We start from the raw sequence: 21,223 nt of genomic DNA on the forward strand, positions 1-21,223 counted from the left end.
CGCCCACTAGACTTGCTATTAATTAGGACCCCCCAGTGGACTTGCTACAGATTAGAACCACCCACTGTACTTGTTAATGATTAGGACCGCCCTGTGGACTTGCTACTGATTATGACAGCCTACTGGACTTTAAACCGGTATCGGCAGAGATTTCCACAAATAGAAGACGTTAAAGGGAGCTGTCAGTCAATTCATGCTCCCCAAACTGTATCCAACATGGATTGCAGCCTGGCTGCACAATTGTAATAGCAAGGTGTATTATTTTCTGAAATACTTCAGGGTTTCAGATAAAGTATACTTTTAAAGGGGTTATCCACTTCTTGGACAACCCCTACTCATTCCCCATGTTTGGCCCTGTTAAAATAAAAAAGCCTATACTCCCTTCCCGTGAAGGAGTAGTTTCCCCGGTGTCGGCACTCACATTGATGTGGCTCACGTGAGGTTGTTATGACACATGAGTCCTGAGCCGAATCGGCTCCGGCACGGGAGAGAAGTATAAGCTTTTTTATTTTAACGGGGCCAAACGTGAGGAATAAGGGGGTTGTCCAAGTAGTGGATAACCCCTTTAAAAGTATACTTTATCTGAAACCATAGCCGGAGACCAGACATGTTTGATGCTGCCCCCAGACAGGCTCTTCCTAGCGCTGCAGCAGCCATTTAATAACAATAATAATAATAATAATAATTTTATACATCACCAGCATATTCCACAGCATTTTACAGTTAAGCAGGGACATGTATGAACAACAAAGACAACCCAACAGTTACAGTAGGAATGAAGGCCTTGCTCTCAAGCTTGCAATCTGTTTCCGCGATACAAATAACATTGTGAGTTATAGTTAAATTAGACAAAATATGCAGTTGCGGGAGAAAGGTTGAACTTGATGGACCTAGGTCTTTATTCAACCTATGTTACTATGTATTTATGTATATTACGAAACAAGCGGGGATTGATAGTTCTCACCCTATGGACAAGCAAGGGAGAAACCTGTCAATCACCTGGGTCAGATTAGTCTGGTCTCCAGCTATGGTCCCTAATCGGATCTTCAAAGTATATTTGAATGGCTCTGGCATTTTGGAGAATAATATTTGGTCAGCATAAATCACCTGACAGATTCCCTTTACATTGATATATAAATTTGAAGAAACAAATCTATCTGTTTGGCTTCTATCGCCGTATACCATGCTGCCAATAGACTGCACAGCATTTTCACAATATGTCCAAGGGTCCAAGGCGGCACCAGTGAGAAGTTAAAACTTTTATTCATTCTATCAAGTTAAAAGATAAAAGGAGCAGCAAACTAATGTAGCCATGTGTCGTCCATATTGTGTTTAACAAGCAAGACAAAAATAAAAAACTTTTGCTATTGATTTTTATTTTTGTTTTGCTTGATAAGGGTCATATGGCCGAAACATCGCTAGTTCTTTTTGCTACTGTTTTTGTCTTTTTAACTTGATGGAAAGGTTAAAACTTCATGTTTTATTCAATCTCCAGTGCCTTGTACCTCTGGATATTATTTGTTTCTTCGGCTGCCTTTTTTATACGTATGTTTTTTTCATCATATTTCTAGCTGTTGGAGCTACGGCTGTTTATCCTATTGACCTTGTAAAGACTCGGATGCAGAACCAGCGGTCCTCGTTTGTTGGGGAGCTTATGTATAAAAACAGCTTTGACTGCTTCAAGAAAGTATTGCGCTATGAGGGCTTCTTTGGACTTTACAGAGGTATGTGTTTTATGGTGTAATCATAGCCAGTGTTACTTTTTTTTTTTTTTAGTAATTGGTGATCATGTTGTTTATATGCCCATGTTGAAACTTCTTGAAAAGTATTGCTAAGGACTCGTTCAGACGAGCGTATTATTGGTCCGTGTGCACCATGGACCGCACACGGCACTTTAAAGTCAGTGTGCAAGTGCGCATGACGGATGGTCTGCATGAGAAATAAAAAACGAAGGATGCACTAGGTTTTATGAACCAGAAGAATGAATGCAATGTAAAGGCAGCTTCTTTTGCACACTGAGCCCGTCACGTCTGCGGTCAAGACTGACCTAATGGCCTAAGTCCAGGTTCAGACATCCATATTGGAAAAGTTAACATCTGCATTATAAATTCCTTTTTTCTTCCCCTTCATAGTAGAAGAACAGAATTCCTAGCTATAATGGGTTTGTCACATCCTGGACATGATAACTCGCCTTGAGGACCCCATTGACTATGGGGTCTGTAGGGTATTTGTCATGATTTCCATGATTTCTCTGCAGCCAGGTTTGGAGTGATATATGTGGAAAACTGAACCCCAAACATTGAAAATATATTATTTTTCAGCAGAGAATTTTCCGAAGTAAGGAAAGGAGTGGAAACTTTTTTACAAATGTTACAAACCAAAACATATGTTTTTATATATAGGAGAAAGAGAGGTCACACTCCTAAAATATAAAAAAAAAGTGACAAAATAGTATTCCATGCCAAAGGTACGCAACGTTTTGGCTCAAGGTGTGGACCTTTCTCAAATTAGAAAGCTCACACCTTTAGGCGAAACGTTGTGTACCTTTGGCATGGAATACATTTTTTTTCATGTTTCTTTTTGCTATTTTTGGAGTGCAACCTCTCTTTCTCCTTTATTTTATCATTATCCATTTGCCAGTGTATTTGGAGGACTGCACCCACATTATACAAGACTGGTGCAACTAAACTTTTTTATATATATACAAAACTCTGCCATTATTCTCGGTAGATCATAATGAATCTGAGATGTAATTTTAGCAATTTAAAGGTCCACATTGATACTTAGAAAAAAATGTATACTTTGTGAAGACAGGAAAAGTAATCGCCATGCTTCAGTTACCTGGATGGAAGTGGTTTCCGAAGTGCAATATTCTTCTGTTTAGATGAAGCGATTCTCCGAGAAGCTCGCTCTTTAAGGTCGATGTTCTTCACAAATGCACAAAACTAATTTTGAACTGTGCTATAATGCTCACTATATTTAGAAATGATTGGAGTGTATACCGCGTATCTCTTAAGGTGCATTTAAAGGAAACATTCATTGTTATGCCTTGCAGCATTGGCAGTTGTGGCGATGACAATAGAGTGCAGACTACACTGGCTGTGTTCTACAGAGCAACGTTAATGGATGGCGTGGGAGTTCTTGAAAAGCTGCACAGCTCTGTGTAACCCAGTGCGTTCAGATGTGAATGTATCGGGTGGAAGTGGGAATAATGAATAGAAAGTCTTATTTTGTTTTCTAAGCTTTAATACTTTTGGATAATATTAGTGACTATAGCAATAAGTGCACTATTAATTTAATATACATTGTAAGCTATTTACTGTATTTTGTAATTGTGTATTATAATAATCTATTTATAAATGCGGGTTGCTATAATATTAAACTTGTATAAATTGAGATGCCAGGTTTTTAAAAAAACAAAAAAACAATGGGATATTGTAATTTCAATTGGAATGAAGAAAAAAGATGAAATCTATGCAGAGTTTGTGCATCTAGATCATCATATATCTTAAAGGAGTCATCGCATACCATAAGCCCATTAGGGCAAACAGACATAAGATAACCAATGCTCTAGGGGTATTTTCACACGCAGCAGATTTGTTCCTTGACTGAAACACACAAATTTCTTCAAGCCCCATTTACCTAAATTCACATTGACAAATGCAAGCATAGTATAATTTTGCAAGATACCACGTCATAGGTTATCGTTTGCATACCGGATAATCCAGGGAAAAAAAAAGTTTTCCTAGAATGCTGCAGAACTTGACACTTTGGCCGGGTTCACACAAGTGCATGAAAAGTCATACAATTTTTTTTTGTGTTTTTTTTGTTTGTTATCCGTGTGCAATCTTTTTTTTTTATGCAGCATCAGTTATTAAAAACTGATACGTCTAAAGACAATGTAAGTATTGTGATGTATGTAAAAATAAAGCGTTAACTGGTGGCTCTGTAAAGGATCTGATTATTTTTTTTTTTTTGGACACCCATAGACTAGAATAGTCAAATCTCATCTGAGATATTGAAGATACTAATGCATGCTGCAATAATTTTCATGCGCAAATTCAATCCGCGAAAAAAAAAAATACTCCTATGCATCCCCCATTGAATAACGTGGTCTGAATGCTGTCCGTTTTTTTTTTTTTTTTGGACCGAAAATATTGTCCTATGAACCCACCCTTTCACAAAAGACGGACTAATTGATTTCAGCCTGGTAAAAAATACTTTGGAAGCAATAAACATAATTGACCCAAATTACAGGACTAGATAAGAACTATAGAATATTCTATCTGTGCCTACTCCAAGCTTCTTTGAGAAAGTCATTAGGATTTTTAAAGAATTTTCCCAGTAGTAAAATATAGGGATTGCTTGTTTTATTTTCTTTTATTCTTTTCTGTACATGCAATCAAAAAAACAAAAACATCAATCGATTAATTACTTGCAGATTGCCCAATGTTATAAAATATCTGGACATTCGGCAAATGAGTCTGCAAAGTCTTATAACGTCCTCGGGGAGTGAGCAGCTGTAGGTGCAGGAGGGGCCGTCGAGAGAGAGATTTACTTCCCAAACAGAAGGTACAGACAGTTAGGCGGTGTACAGACGCAAAAAGCCACAAAAAAACGCCTAAAAATGTGCTTGATATACTCTTTCATTGTTAATCCTCTTTGCTGTTCATACATAGAGGGTTTTTTTTTCCCACTTTGGATTTTGAAAAATGCCTGGTGGCAAAAAAAAGAGTGCATGCCACTTCTCTGAAGGGGGTCCCCGCGGAATCCACTCCGAATTTGACACTGTCAAATCAAAAGGCTATGAAAAACTCATTAGGAAAAAACTCTTCAACACCACTTCAGAAAGCTAAAAACTCCACCAAAAGATAAACAAAAATTTGCATTTATTAAAGGAGTTTTCTGGTCCAAAATGATAAGTCTGCAACTTTGTGTGAGTGCAGACTTATGAAACCCCCCAGTGCACAGATTTGACGGTTTCTGAGCTGACCCAACTAGTGTATGGAGCGAGGCCACACCCACTGGACTCCCACTGGCCGGTCACGTCACTAGACGGGGCGTGGCCTCGCCCAATATAAGTCTATAGAGCGAGGCCACACCCACATGTCAGGTTCTGGCCAAGAGTAAGTATAGCGCATACATACCCTCCGGTCCCGGCTCAGAACCCGGTGAATCCCCGCAGAGCACAGTGCGTGTGCTGGGGGGATTCATAAGTCTGCAGTCACACAGAGTGCCTGCAGACTTATCATTTTGGACCAGACAACCCCTTTAATGTGGTTTCTGCTTGAAAACTTCCCATTTTTGAACGCCTTTAAAAAACTCCCATCTACACATACTTTTACCGTCACTGCCTTCCTGCTCGCTGCATACACAGTGCAGAAGGAGTGCTGTGTATACAGTTCAGTAGGCAGTATAAAAATGCCTTCCCCCCCAAAAAAGATCGTTTATTACCCTATGGAGGGCGCCATATTTGAAAAGCATTAAATAAATTAAGTTAAATTATTAAAGGCAAAACATTAGCTGCAGTTTCTAGCCTGTCTCTGACTCAAAAATATGCATGTATAATTTATGTAAAAATAAGTGCAATATAAAGTGCAATATAAAGTGTATTTTAGTGTCACTGTGCTAATAAAAAATAATTTAATATATAAAAAATTCACTTTTCCTGGTTTACATTTTCATTTTCCCTGCTCTCAAAAAAAATAATTAAAATGACATAATGAGAAAAGTAGCCACAATTATTTTAATAACCCCCCAAAATTTTTTAAGCAGAACATATAAGCTACAAACTAAAATCTGAAGGTGTCCGCTCTTATCGCAAACCTGGCATCTCCATTTCTGACTAATGCAAGAAACAGGACTTTCTGACTACTCATTTCCATAGCCACCTCCCTTTTCTGCCTATATATCAACTGTGACAATGAAGGGGGCTGGCTAAGATATTAAAATGATCAGTCAGCCAACCCTTTCACCCAGAAAACTGATGATCTTCTACCAAGTTCAAGAGAACTTGCAGTAGAATGTCTGTGTTGGCCTCTAGCTCCTCCTCTCTCTATAGAATCTTCTAAGCACCAACTGTCATCTCTAGCTCAGTAATAGGAAAATCTGTCTTCTTCACTGAATACAAATTTTCCCATGAATTGAGAGTGAAAGATCAGTCCTGGAGATTAGAAGAAAATTTCTCTGATAACATATATTACAAAGTTGCTTAATTTCAGGTGTGCTATTGATGTATGAAATAAAAATGAAAACACTTATGTGCATCCTTGATCATTCAGTATAGGTATGAGTTCTTTGGGGCTGTTCACATGTCCAATTTTTTTGTTGTACTGAGGGGTTTGTGCAGAATCGTGGAGGCTTGACCGATATTGTTCCAAGTGTCGGATCAAATTGCAAATCAAGACTATGGGTCCATAAAAAAAAAAAATCAGACTCCACTCAGATGTCATTCGTGTGCAGTTTCAACAGTGTTTTTTTTTTATTCTCATCCAAGAAAAACTGATGAAACTCGGACCAAACTCCCATGGCCAGGGTACGAGGGCTGTGTCCCTTACTGGTGCAGGCCCACACAGGATCTGCACTCCCGGAGGGAAGTCACATTACACACAGTAGTTTGACAGCACAGTGACAGCCGACAGACTAGCAAAGGCTAGACTGAAGACAGACCAAAGAGACAGAAAAGGACCAAGATCAAAAATGGCATTCTATTAAATATGAAATTAGAAGTGTAACTAACTAGTGTTCCTCCACCCACACCCACTAACTGGTTCCTACCACTTTGTGTTCCCCAGTCTCCCTGTAACCAGGGGAGCAGCACTTAGTGTATACTAGCTCCCTCTGGTGGAATGTGGTGTTGAATGCAAAAGGCTAGGTCACTACCATCACACCGGCCTTACCTCAGAGGAGGAACACCACACTCCATTAAAGAAGCGCAGCATTCCTGTGGCGGTCGGACCCTCAGGGGCACCACATATGCAGGTAGTTGGTATATTATTATTATGTTTTGCTTCTATAGATAAGACACAGATATTATCGGCACTGTCCCCATTGGGGCTCACAATCTACATTCCCTATCAGTATGTCTTTGGAGTGTGGGAGGAAACCAGAGAACCTGGAGGAAACCCACACAAACACAAGGAGAACATATAAACTCCTTGCAGATGTTGTCCTTGGTGGGATTTGAACCCATGACCCCAGCGCTGCAGTGCTAACCACTGAACCACCGTGCTAACCACTGAGCTAACGTGCTAACCACTGAGCTAACGTGCTAACCACTGAGCTAACGTGCTAACCACTGAGCTAACGTGCTGCCCACAATTGTTCATATAAAGAATTGAGCACCTGCGATATTTGCCCTCTACGCTCATTGGGTGCTATGATAAAGTTTTCTTGACTTCTGGTACAGAAGGGGTCTGTCGTCGTACAGGAGATGAGAAGGGGTATGATCGCACTTTTGTGACTTGTCTCCCTCATTTTATTCAGTGGGAGTTCTCATAGAACGGTTCACAGACCATGGAGGGAGGATCGCTTTCTTTGTATTCTCTTCAACTCCCCTTGCATCTAATAACTACCTTTCTCCTGCACAGAAGTCTTTGAAATTACTGACATGGGGATGGAAATGGAGGCCGTTTCATTATCTATTGGCTGGTTTCCTCTTGGTAAATGTTAAAAGAAAAGGCTCATCCCTCTCTTGTCCTTGGTACGTCAGTGATTTGTTATTTATATGCTCCGTGAATGGAAGCCAGGAAATCGGTATTCACCGTCAATTTCACTTGCTCATTGCAGATCCCATTTGTAACGATGTAATGGATGTATCTATAGGAAAAGTGCGGTTCTGTAGGTCACTGAGCTGCATGCTTGGTTTCCAGGGGAGATGTATCGCCTGGATTTTTAGATAATTTTACATGTTTTATTGGTTTGGAGGGATTTTTTTTTTTCATAACAAACTCTGCATGAATTGTGACAGCTCGCTTCATACATATTTTCTTTTCCCTTTTTTTTGCTTTAATGTTTGCAATAGTTCATCTGAATAATGAGTAAATGTCTATATACCTTTTTGTATTTTTGCATTACGGTGAAACCATTTTATTTTCTGGTCCACTTTTTTTTTTCTCTGCTTCTGCTTTTTTTCATATTATAGTTTTTTTTTAAAGTGAGTTTGTCAGCACAAAATGACTGTTCAAACCAAGCACTGGCACTCGATGCACCCTTGGTGTGGCCAAATAATTTAATGCACCTTCCCACCTACTTGTTTTCCTTTCTTCCTTCATTAATTAACAGTTCCAGCTCTAAAGGAACCGGAAGAGGACCGAGATAGATGGCAAACAAGTAGGTGGGAAGCTGCACTGAACTGATTGGTCATGCCAACTGTGCACTAAGCACCTGTGCTTGGTTTGAACAGTCATTATTATGCTGACAAACTCTCTTTAATTTGCATTATTTAAAAAAAAGCTGAATTTGGTTCTGCTATTGTCTGTGTTAAGATTTGCTTTAATAACGTAAAACACAATGCAGTTCTGGAATTCAGACATGATGGATACTAATGGCTCACATTGTATTTTTATTTATTTTTTACCTCTCGTTTTGATAGTTCAATAAGCAGCATTTTTTTTTTACTATTGTTACGTCCAGTGTGATGAAACCCAATGGATGATAATAGTCACTGGGGCCCATTAGGCTCCTTTAGGGTCCATCGTATGTCACGTGTGAGGTGGATTTGAACAGAAATTGATAGGAATTTTACTTTATATTTCAGTTTTTTCTTCTAAAAAAAATGAAAAAAACATTTCAATTCTGTGAATACAGCAGTGTAAACAGAAGATTATTATTATTATTATTGCCATGATTACGTCCAGAGACATTTATGTAAGTAAAATAAAATACACAATTGTAATATATACCTAAGTATCTAGATGTATCTGTAGAATGAAAAGCGTCTTGGTTTGCGCTATGAACTAGCAATCTGCAATGGGAAAGAAAACTCTATTTCTGCTTTCCAGCTCTTTAGTTTGTTTAAATAAAATTTTAATTAAAAAATATAAACCCTATTAAAGAGAATCTTTTATCAGGTATTTGCTACAACATCTGAGAGCAGTATAATGTAGGGCAGTGACCCTGATTCCTGTGTATCATTTACTGGGCTACTTACTGCAGTTTTGATAGAATCCCTGTTTTATCTGCTGCAGATCTACCAGTGCTCTGAATGCTGAGCTCTCTATAACCCCGCCCACACCACTGATTGGCAGCTTTCTGTGTACACTGTTCATAGGCAGAAAGCTGCCAATCAGTGGTGGGGGCGGGGTTATACAAAGCTCATGGGTATGGAGGGCTACATGGCAGCAGGTTTACTAGTTCTCTAGTGATAATATCCTGCTGATAAAACTATATCGAGCAACCCAGTAAGTGACACATCGCTGGAATCAGGATCTCTGTCTCTACATTATGCTGCTGTCAGATTAGGTGGCAAAAACCTGCTGACAGATGCTCCCTGTAAAAGAGGCAAAATAGAATGGTTAATATAGTCCATTAACTTCTTCAAAGTATTCAGGTTACGGAAATGGTTTGCAGTAAATTATGCATTTATTTGGTGTTTTCATCTTTTGGAAGAGTCACATCCTCAAGAAAAAATCCCCGGTCATTATTCACACGGAATATTTATTGGAACTCCGCGGATTAGCCCCATTGAATGAAAATGGAGGTAATCCACAGCAAAAATCTGAATGTATGTCTCGGATTTCTGCTGTATATTCTCAGTCATATGCCTGAAAGTATGAATATGGCCTTAACATCAGACTATAAAAATGTAAGTAACAATGGGAACCATACATCTCTAAGGATGACGTGAATGTCCTGGCCGCATTATACTCTTCACTCTTATAATCCGGTTTGCTTTGATCATGTAGGACAGTACATTCTAGACCCAAGTCTTTGGGCATTGTAGCATGGAACTATACAGCATTGTAAATGTGTTCATAGACCTTAATATCAATGCTTAGTACTGCTTAATTAATACTTAATAGGTCATCAGTGTTAGGTTGGTGCCAGGGTCCCTTCAATCTGCTGATTTTGTGGGTGTTAATCCGACCTTTACCAATCTAATATATATACAGTGGGTACGGAAAGTATTCAGACCCCTTTTAAATTTTTCACTCTTTGTTTCATTGCAGCTATTTGGTAAATTCTAAAAAGTTCATTTTTTTCTCATTAAAGTACACTCTGCACCCCATCTTGACTGAAAAAAACAGAAATGTAGAAATTTTTGCAAATTTATTAAAAAAGAAAAACTGAAATATCACATGGTCATAAGTATTCAGACCAGGGGCGGACACAGACTGTAGTGGGCCCCTGTGCAAGAAATTTTTGGGGGCCCCCCTTGCCCTTCATAAGGCAACAAAGTTATGTAAACATAACCCCCCCATGTGCAGCTCACCCCCCCCGTGCATCTCTCATCCCCCCGTGCATCTCTCACCCCCCCCCGTGCATCTCTCACCCCCCCGTGCATCTCTCACCCCCCCGTGCATCTCTCTCCCCCCCGTGCATCTCTCACCCCCCCGTGCATCTCTCACCCCCCCCCCGTGCATCTCTCACCCCCCCATGTGCATCTCTCACCCCCCCATGTGCATCTCTCATCCCCCCCATGTGCATCTCTCATCCCCCTCCCATGTGCATCTCTCATCCCCCTCCCATGTGCATCTCTCATCCCCCTCCCATGTGCATCTCTCATCCCCCTCCCATGTGCATCTCTCATCCCCCCCATGTGCATCTCTCATCCCCCCCATGTGCATCTCTCATCCCCCCCATGTGCATCTCTCATCCCCCCCCATGTGCATCTCTCATCCCCCCCATGTGCATCTCTCATCCCCCCCCATGTGCATCTCTCATCCCCCCCCATGTGCATCTCTCATCCCCCCCCATGTGCATCTCTCATCCCCCCCATGTGCATCTCTCATCCCCCCCATGTGCATCTCTCATCCATCCCATGTGCATCTCTCATCCCCCCCATGTGCATCTCTCACCCCCCCATGTGCATCTCTCACCCCCCCATGTGCATCTCTCACCCCCCCATGTGCATCTCTCACCCCCCCATGTGCATCTCTCACCCCCCCCCCCATGTGCATCTCTCATCCCCCCCCCATGTGCATCTCTCATCCCCCCCCCATGTGCATCTCTCACCCCCCCCCATGTGCATCTCTCACCCCCCCCCCCATGTGCATCTCTCACACCCCCCCCCCCCCCATGTGCATCTCTGATTCCCCCCACTCCTGGTTAATTAATTGTATTTAAAAAAATAAAACTTGTTATACTTACCCCCATGCGATCCCTGCAGAATCCTGGCGCTCGTCCACGTCGCTGCCACCACGTTCTCCTGACGTTCGGCCATGTGACGGCGCCACATACATAGCCATCAGCTTTTGTTTTGGCCAAAAGATTTTTAAAGCCGCCACCACGATAAGGTAGACTCTTCTGGCCGGGCCCTACTCTAACCTATTAAAATTTTCTTAAAATATGCAATACTCTTTTTAGATATATGTTTATTTAGTTTTCTTTAAGGGAATGTGTCATATACATTTTTTTTTAAAATGACCAATAATACCACATACAGGGAATACCGCCACACCATGACCAGACCACATATTACCACAACATAGTGACCGAATAATACCACACAGAAGGGAGAAAAACTGCCACACCATGACCAGACCACATATTACCACCACATTACTAATATTACCACCACATTACTAATATTACCATAAGTGTCATTATACACGGGAGCTCTATACATGGTATGTATAATGTAAGTGTCCAGGTAATCTAGTGATCACCAGTGACATTATACACAGGAGCTCTGTATATAGTGTCAGTGTACAGGTAATACAGTGATCACCAGTGACATTATACACAGGAGCTCTGTATATAGTGTACAGGTAATACAGTGATCACCAGTGACATTATACACAGGAGCCCGGTACATAGTATATAGTGTAAGTGTACATGTAATACACTGACTCACTGGTGACGTCTCTAGGTGAAGTCCTTCAGCTACGCTTTTCTCCTTCATCCAGCACAGACCGCCATCACGTCTTCCAGCCAGGACTCATCTCTGCATAAAATAACACAGTTATCTAGAGCACATTCCCCAACTTCTACATTACGCAGCTGAATACAGACGTGCATCCACCATCAATATATGGTTAGTTATTATGCCACCTACCATTCCAAATATAAATTGTAATCCACCACGGTGCCCCCATTAACTGTAAATAGGCACTCAATATATAATTTAATTAGAACCTCTACTCTTTCTGCCAATTTGTTACCAGTTACACTCCTGCATCCGCAACGCCCCCTACTCTATGCTTCCTGCTCCCCGCATTCATTATTTACATGCACCCCCTGCCCCAATTCATTATATCATGTCCGTGCTCTCCCCACCCCATCATCATTTATCATTTACTCTCCCCCACCCCACATTCATTATGTGCAGCTCATTATCCCCCTACTCCCAATTCCCCCATGTGCAGCTCATTTTCTCCCAATTCCCCCATGTGCAGCTCTCATCCCCCCCATGTGCAGCTCTCACCCCTCCATGTGCAGCTCTCAAACCCCCCCATGTGCACATCTCTCACCACCCCCCATGTGCACATCTCTCACCACCCCCCATGTGCACATCTCTCATCCCCCTCCCCCACATGTGCCCCTCTCTCATCCCCCTCCCCCACATGTGCCCCTCTCTCATCCCCCCATGTGCATCTCTCATCCCCCCACGAGCACCTCTCTCACCCCCACATGTGCACCTCTCTCATTCCCCTCCCCCACATGTGCACCTCTCTCATCCCCCTCCCCCACATGTGCATCTCCCATTCCCCCCCCACACACGTGCATCTCCCATCCCCCCCCCACACACACATGTGCATCTCCCATTCCCCCCCCACACACATGTGCATCTCCCATTCCCCCCCCCCACACACACATGTGCATCTCCCATTTCCCCCCCACACATGTGCATCTCCCATTTCCCCCCCACACACATGTGCATCTCCCATTTCCCCCCCACACACATGTGCATCTCCCATTTCCCCCCCACACACATGTGCATCTCCCATTCCCCCCCACACACATGTGCATCTCCCATTCCCCCCCACACACATGTGCATCTCCCATTCCCCCCCACACACATGTGCATCTCCCAATTCCCCCCCACACACATGTGCATCTCCCAATCCCCCCCCCACACATGTGCATCTCCCAATCCCCCCCCACACATGTGCATCTCCCAATTCCCCCCCCCACACATGTGCATCTCCCATTCCCCCCCACACACATGTGCATCTCCCAATTCCCCCCCACACACATGTGCATCTCCCAATCCCCCCCCCACACATGTGCATCTCCCAATCCCCCCCCACACATGTGCATCTCCTAATCCCCCCCCCCACACATGTGCATCTCCCAATTCCCCCCCCCCACACATGTGCATCTCCCAATTCCCCCCCCCCCACACATGTGCATCTCCCAATCCCCCCCCCACACATGTGCATCTCCCAATTCCCCCCCCCCACACATGTGCATCTCCCAATTCCCCCCCCCACACATGTGCATCTCCCAATTCCCCCCCCCCACACATGTGCATCTCCCAATTCCCCCCCCCACACACATGTGCATCTCCCAATCCCCCCCCCCACACATATGCATCTCCCAATTCCCCCCCCCCACACATGTGCATCTCCCAATTCCCCCCCCCCACACACATGTGCATCTCCCAATTCCCCCCCCCACACACATGTGCATCTCCCAATTCCCCCCCCCCACACATGTGCATCTCCCAATTCCCCCCCCCCACACACATGTGCATCTCCCAATTCCCCCCACTCCTAGTTAATTGTATTTTTAAAAAAATAAAACTTGTTATACTTACCCCCATGCGATCCCTGCAGAATCCTGGCGCTCGTCCAAATCGCTGACACCAGGTTCTCCTGACTTCCGGCCATGTGACGGCACCGTCACATGACCGGAAGTCAGGGGAATCTTGAAGGCGCTGCCACGGCAGCGCAGCACAGCGCTGAGATGTCCCGGACCCGGCGCTTAGCATGGGGCCAGAGGCCCCATGAGGCGAGAGATGCATAAGAGGGGGGCCCCCAACGGGGCTCCGAGGGGGCCCCTACCGGCCGGGCCCCATACTGGAGTCAGGGCAGTCATGCCCTGATGGCGGCCCTGCTGAGGCTGGAGGGGCCCCCTCTCCCTCGGGGCCCCCGTTCAATGAACCGGCTGCACGGGCGGTAGTTCCGCCCCTGATTCAGACCCTTTGCTCAGTATTGAGTAGAAACACCCTTTTGAGCTAGTACAGCCATGAGTCTTCTTGGGAATGATGCAACAAGTTTTTCACACCTGGATTTGGGGATCCTCTGCCATTCTTCCTTGCAGATCCTCTCCAGTTCCGTCAGGTTGGATGGAGAACGTTGGTGGACAGCCATTTTCAGGTCTCTCCAGAGATGCTCAATTGGGTTTAGGTCAGGGCTCTGGCTGGGCCAGTCAAGAATAGTCACAGAATTGTTCTGAAGCCACTCCTTTGTTATTTTAGCTGTGTGCTTACGGTCATTGTCTTGTTGGAAGGTGAACCTTCAGCCAAGTCTGAGGTCCAGAGCAGTCTGGAAGAGGTTTTCATCCAGGATATCTCTGTACTTGGCCGCATTCATGTTTCCTTCTATTGAAACCAGTCATCCTGTCCCTGCTGCTGAAAAACACCCCTATAGCATGATGCTGCCACCACCATGTTTCACTGTTGGGATTGTATTGGGCAGGTGATGAGCAGTGCCTGGTTTTCTCCACACATACCGCTTTGAATTATCACCAAAAAGTACTATCTTCGTCTCATCAGACCAGAGAATCTTATTTCTCATAGTCTGGGAGTCCTTCATGTGTTTTTGAGCAAACTCTATGTGGTCTTTCATATGTCTTGCACTGAGAAGAGGCTTCCGTCGGGCCACTCTGCCATAAAGGCCCGACTGGTGGAGGGCTGCAGTGATAGTTGACTTTGCGGAACTTTCTCCTATCTCCCTACTGCATCTCTGGAGCTCAGCCACAGTGATCTTGGGGTTCTTCTTTACCTCTCTCACCAAGGCTCTTCTCCCATGATTGCTCAGTTTGGCTGGACGGCCAGGTCTAGGAAGACTTCTGGTGGTCCCAAACTTCTTCCATTTAAGGATTATAGAGGCCACTGTACTCTTAGGAACCTTGAGTAATGCAGAAATCCTTTTGTAACCTTGGCCAGATCTGTGCCTTGCACAATTCTGTCTCTGAGCTCCTTGGGCAGTTCCTTTGAGCTCATGATTCTCATTTGGTCTGACATGCACTGTGAGCTGTGAGGTCTTATATAGACAGGTGTGTGCCTTTCCAAATCAAGTCCTATCAGTATAATTAAACACAGCTGGACTCCAATGAAGGAGTAGAACGATCTCAAGGAGGATCACAAGGAAATGGACAGCATGTGACTTAAATATGAGTGTCTGAGCAAAGGGTCTGAATACTTATGACCATGTGATATTTCAGTTTTTCTTTTTTAATAAATTTGCGAAAATGTCTACATTTCTGTTTTTTTCAGTCAAGATGGGGTGCAGAGTGTACTTAAATTAGAAAAAAAATGAACTTTTTAGAATTGACCAAATGGCTGCAATGAAACAAAGAGTGAAAAATTGAAAATGGTCTGAATACTTTCCCATTGTAATATATAATATATTAAAGTCCCTGATAAATCAACTTTTTGAGATAGCAAATGACAGTTGGTGCTTTTAAAATTCTGTGGAGAGGGAGGAGCTACAGGCAGACACAGACATTCTGCTGCATGTTCTTTGAAAAGTGTCAGTTACAGTCCTCCATAGAACTTTATGAGCACCAACTGTCATCTCATTAATGGGAAAATCTGTTTTCACTGAAGACAGATTTCACCCTTTAATTGAATATTTTTGAAAATGACTGATCAGTCCAGGAGGAAAAAGAAGCAGATTTCTCTGATATGATATATTACAATGTTTCTTAATTTCACACGTACTATTGATTTATGAAATAAATAAATACAGTGACGGTTACTATATAAAGAAACGTCAGTCCTGAGAACTATAAAAGCATCGTGGTGTAAGTTCAAATTTCCATCTCCAATGACTTGCAGCTTTGTTTATGGCTTTGTTCTCACCCGCTAAAGAAAATGTACATTTTCTTTCTAATCCTCCACTACAACCACTTAAGGGTTATAAACGTCCCTGCTGAACCCTATATTGTCTACTTCCACATTAACTTTAATCCGGATTATGCTTTTCCTTTTACAATGACAGAATGCATCCTCCTACTCACGCCCTGTCCATCATTTGTTAACCTGGAGGAAGGGAGGGAGGGTTAAATAATCAGGTAGTCAGACAGTACTTCTAGCCCTAATCCCAATCTGTGTTCTGGATGTTATTATCAGCAACATACTTATTTGTAATGGGAATGTTCATGGGAAATGTTCTCATTGTTCAAAACCTTCATGTTTATTCTTCAAAGATGAGATTATGTGCAAGTAATACAATGGGAAATAAAATGGGATTTTCTTTTTTTTTTTATTGTACTGTGTATAGTAGATATCGTGTACAAGATGAAAATAGCCTATATAGGCTGTAAAAGTGGAGAGAATAGTTGGCATTAGGTGGAAAAAAAGAATGAAGAACTTATTTACATAGATCACTCTTCTAAAATAACGATTTTCCAAGCTTCTGGTGACATCTAGTCCAAGGAGCTGAGCTGTAGGCAGGGTTGGACTGGCCCACCAGAAAACCGGAGAATCCATCGGTGGGCCCTGGCTTCTTCTTCAAGACAGTTCATAGTGCAAACCTTGCAGCTGCCATGGGGGAGGAGGGAGAAGAAAGGTGGGTTTTCAGAATCAAATCCTCTGGTGGACCCAATGTTCTTCAGTCTGACACTGGCTGTAGGGTTAGTAGATATGATTCTCTTGTGGCTACTTTTTCTCATTCCTGGGGCCATAGGGCTCAAACGGACGACAGTTTTAATCTAATGAGTGCTAATTGCGGTTTTGACGGCCAGCACTCATGCCGAAAACATGTCTGATTTTTGTTCCTCAAGTGGTCCAAGAAAAAATACTGCAGCATGCACGATTTTCCTCCGAGAATCGGATAGCACTCGCACATTCAAATCAATGGGTCCATGGAAAAAATTGGACTGCATTCAGATGACATCCTAGTGCGGTCCGATTTTCACGGACTGGCACCATGGAGAAGGTGGAATTTCGGGCTACAAGATCCACAATTGGATCAGAACTTTCAGCCGTTATGCGAGCCTTCCCTTACGGAGTGGATTGTTGGGGCTCTATGTTGTAGAATTGCCCCGATCTCCCTGTTCCTGCCTGTGCCATGGAGGGAACCCTGTTATGATTGATTATTTATTTTTAACCTGTCCAACTTTAAAAATGGCGCCTGGCAGTATCCTTTTTATTTTTTAAATTTTCAAGTTCTTCTTCTGTTAATCAATAAAAGGAAACTATGGGTGATGATCATCTTGTTTCTTTCTGAAACTTTCCAAATCTGGCACAAACATATCCAATTGCCTCCAGTACATTCTTTCTATATTTTTTCACAATTTGTCATTAAGGGGAGTCTGTCTGCACAAAAATGACTGTTCAAACCAAGCACAGGCGTTCCGTGCACCCTTGGTGTGGCCAAGATGTTCAGTACCGCTGCCCAACTACTTCTTTTTTATCTATCTTCCCCTATCTCCTGTGGGTCCTGAAAAGGCAGAGTACAGTAAAGGTAGCTGGAAAACAGGTGGATGGAAGGGAAGTTGTCCTGAACTGTTTAGCCACACCTAGGTTGTACTAAGCGCCTGTGCTTGGTTTGAACAGTCATTTTGAGCTAACATGCCTTGAAAGTGGTCTGCCTCAATGTGCATTTCTTGCCCACTGCTTCACATGTATTTTTTGGGGTATGTTAACAATCCTTTTTATGGATAGGGGAACAGTTTTCTGTTTATAAAGCTTTTTTTTTTTATCTCATACACGTAACAATCAATTATTTAGAAAAAAATAAAATAAATGGACTCGTCAAAAGACCCATCGACTATAAAAGGTACAAAGAAAAGAACAAAAATTGATCGACCACATATGCAAATATAAAAGGTGTGATTGAGGATTAAGTCTCTTGTTCTGTTGATCAATGGGGGTCTCAGCGGTTGGACCCCCACCGCTCTAGTAGTTATCACCTTGTAGGAGAGAACTTTTAGTAACTAGAATACCCCTTTAATGGCGGTCTTGAGTTTTATAGTGAATAACACCATTAAATTCCCCACCTCCACACAGTATGTAGGTGACAAGTACACATGAGGTCCTTCAGATTTTTATCGCTATGAAAAGAATTATTTTTTTTTTTTTTTAAACAAACATTGTAGGTGTTTTATGATTGAGTTGAAATGATTGTGTGGCTGTGAATGTGCCGATGATTTATTTGATGCTAGTTGAGCGACATCTGCAGCACAGCTGGGAAGATGTGCATATACTTCTTAGAATTTATGATGTTTAATATTATCAATATTATCAATACCAAGTACAATAGGAATTGGAAGAAAACAACTAATGCAGCAAGACTGTACACAAAGCACAACACTGATCCTTATGATTGAGAATTTATGTTATGATTATATTTATATTATGATTAGAGATGAGCGAACCAGACAGTGAGTGTTCGGTGCTAAATGCCAAATACGGAATTCTCCTGGAAGTCTGTTGCAATTTTCGGAATTCCGAGGGAAAGAGAAAGAGAGAGAGAATTTTCCAGCTCAAAGTTCAGGTTCCCATTGTTTTCAATGGGATTCGGGTTCTGGTTCAAATTTGGTTACAGTTCTCTCATCCCTAATTATGATATTAATGACCCAGGCATTTATAGGGAGGGCAGCTTTGTTCATCCTGATCCATCTGATGCTCTTGTGCTGCAGACAAACCTATTGATTTTTTATGTTCAGTGGGTGAGTCGAAATAATGAAGATAGTCCTCTTTGAGCAAACTTCTTTGTTCTTGGCTATAGCGGTGAAGTCACGTAGACAGCGCTGCAGCCAATCACTGAGCCCAGAGGCAAGTGCCATCTACATCGGCAGAGCCTGTGAGGTCAGTGATTGACTGCAGCGCTGTCGAAGTAAGATCAAACAGCCAAATGACTGAGACTGGGGCAGCGACAGGGACACAACTTTGGACTCGGGGATGGAAAACGAAGCTCAGTTTGATTTTTGAGTCTGCATATGGCTGAATGGATTTGTTTTGTCGTCAAATGCATCCATTTCTGCAAGCCCTATTTTGATGGGACAGTTGAAGAAAATGGGAAATGCTGTATCGGAAAAGTTATTAGACCGCCCTATAAATTGCACAGAGATCGGACTGCAATGCTCAGACTGCCCAGCGGCTCTCCTGAACGAGCGTGACAGCTGCATAGAAATACATGAAGCTTTCATGCTCTGGTTGGGAGAACCGCCCGCCAGTCTGAGCATTGCGGTTAATTTATACAGTTGTCTGACTGCGCCCTATAAATGAGATAGTTTAGTAGAAATGGTAATGTATTGGAGAGTGGAATATCCTCAAAGAGACTGATTGGATGTCATAGGAGCAGTTACTTTGATTTATTGATAATTTTTACCTGGCATCCAAGCCTGAAAATAAATATAGGCTCATAGGCAAGTTCAACGGTCTAACCAATATAGTGGATGATAAAAAGGGGGAATTGTGGGCCTCTGCTTGTTCAACTGAAAAACTGTATAGGAGAATAGGAAGGTCATCTCTTCTTCCCAGAGCTGGCTCGAAGTTGTGTTTTGTCTTGAAAGCTTTGCTATGTTGCAAACATTCCTTCAGTACTCGATCTTCCATCCTAACCAGGACCCGTGAAGGAAAGAAAGGCATGAAGATGGTAAATACTTGTGCACCTTCCCACTTGCTTGTTTTCCATCTGAAGCCAGAGCTGTCAATCAAAGAAGAGGGGAGATAATTATTATAGCCGCAGCCCCCTGAGGAAGCCAGACATGGCAAAACTTGTTGGGGTGGTGATGTACAGTACAGACCAAAAGTTTGGACACACCTTCTCATTTAAAGATTTTTCTGTATTTTCAGGACTATGAAAATTGTACATTCACACTGAAGTCATCAAAACTATGAATTAACACAAATGGAATTATATACTTAACAAAAAAGTGTGAAACAACTGAAAATATGTCTTATATTCTAGGTTCTTCAAAGTAGCCACCTTTTGCTTTGATGACTGCTTTGCACACTCTTGGCATTGTCTTGATGAGCTTCAAGAGGTAGTCACCGGAAATGGTCTTCCAACAATCTTGAAGGAGTTCCCAGAGATGCTTAGCACTTGTTGGCCCTTTTGCCTTCACTCTGCGATCCAGCTCACCCCAAACCATCTCGATTGGGTTCAGGTCTGGTGACTGTGGAGGCCACGTCATCTGGCGTAGCACCCCATCACTCTCCTTCTTGGTCAAATAGCCCTTACACAGCCTGGAGGTGTGTTTGGGGTCATTGTCCTGTTGAAAAATAAATGATAGTCCAACTAAACGCAAACCGAATGGAATAGCATGCCGCTGCAAGATGCTGTGGTAGCCATGCTGGTTCAGTATGCCTTCAATTTTGAATAAATCCCCAACAGTGTCACCAGCAAAGCACCCCCACACCATCACACCTCCTCCTCCATGCTTCACGGTGGGAACCAGGCATGTAGAGTCCATCCGTTCACCTTTTCTGCGTCGCACAAAGACACGGTGGTTGAAACCAAAGATCTCAAATTTTGACTCATCAGACCAAAGCACAGATTTCCACTGGTCTAATGTCCATTCCTTGTGTTCTTTAGCCCAAACAAGTCTCTTCTGCTTGTTGACTGTCCTTAGCAGTGGTTTACTAGCAGCTATTTTACCATGACGGCCTGCTGCACAAAGTCTCCTCTTAACAGTTGTTGAAGAGATGTGTCTGCTGCTAGAACTCTGTGTGGTATTGACCTGGTCTCTAATCTGAGCTGTTGTTAACCTGCAATTTCTGAGGCTGGTGACTCGGATAAACTTATCCTCAGAAGCAGAGGTGACTCTTGGTCTTCCTTTCCTGGGGCGGTCCTCTTGTGAGCCAGTTTCTTTGTAGCGCTTGATGGTTTTGCAACTGCACTTGGGGACACTTTCAAAGTTTTCCCAATTTTTCAGACTGACT

General features: G+C 42.8%; 1 protein-coding gene across 1 annotated transcript in view; it reads left to right on the forward strand.

Moving 5' to 3' along the window:
- SLC25A12 (solute carrier family 25 member 12) overlaps positions 1 to 21,223 on the forward strand; it is a 223,712-nt gene that overhangs the window by 122,766 nt on the left and 79,723 nt on the right. The window contains exon 11 of the mRNA XM_073646949.1: positions 1,572 to 1,724. Coding sequence (XP_073503050.1) covers positions 1,572 to 1,724 — 153 coding nt within the window. The remainder of the gene's footprint in view (positions 1 to 1,571; positions 1,725 to 21,223) is intronic.

Source organism: Phyllobates terribilis, unplaced genomic scaffold (genome assembly GCF_046119375.1).
Source record: "Phyllobates terribilis strain yellow unplaced genomic scaffold, ASM4611937v1 Scaffold_9__5_contigs__length_417890890, whole genome shotgun sequence".
NCBI lineage: Eukaryota > Metazoa > Chordata > Amphibia > Anura > Dendrobatidae > Phyllobates > Phyllobates terribilis.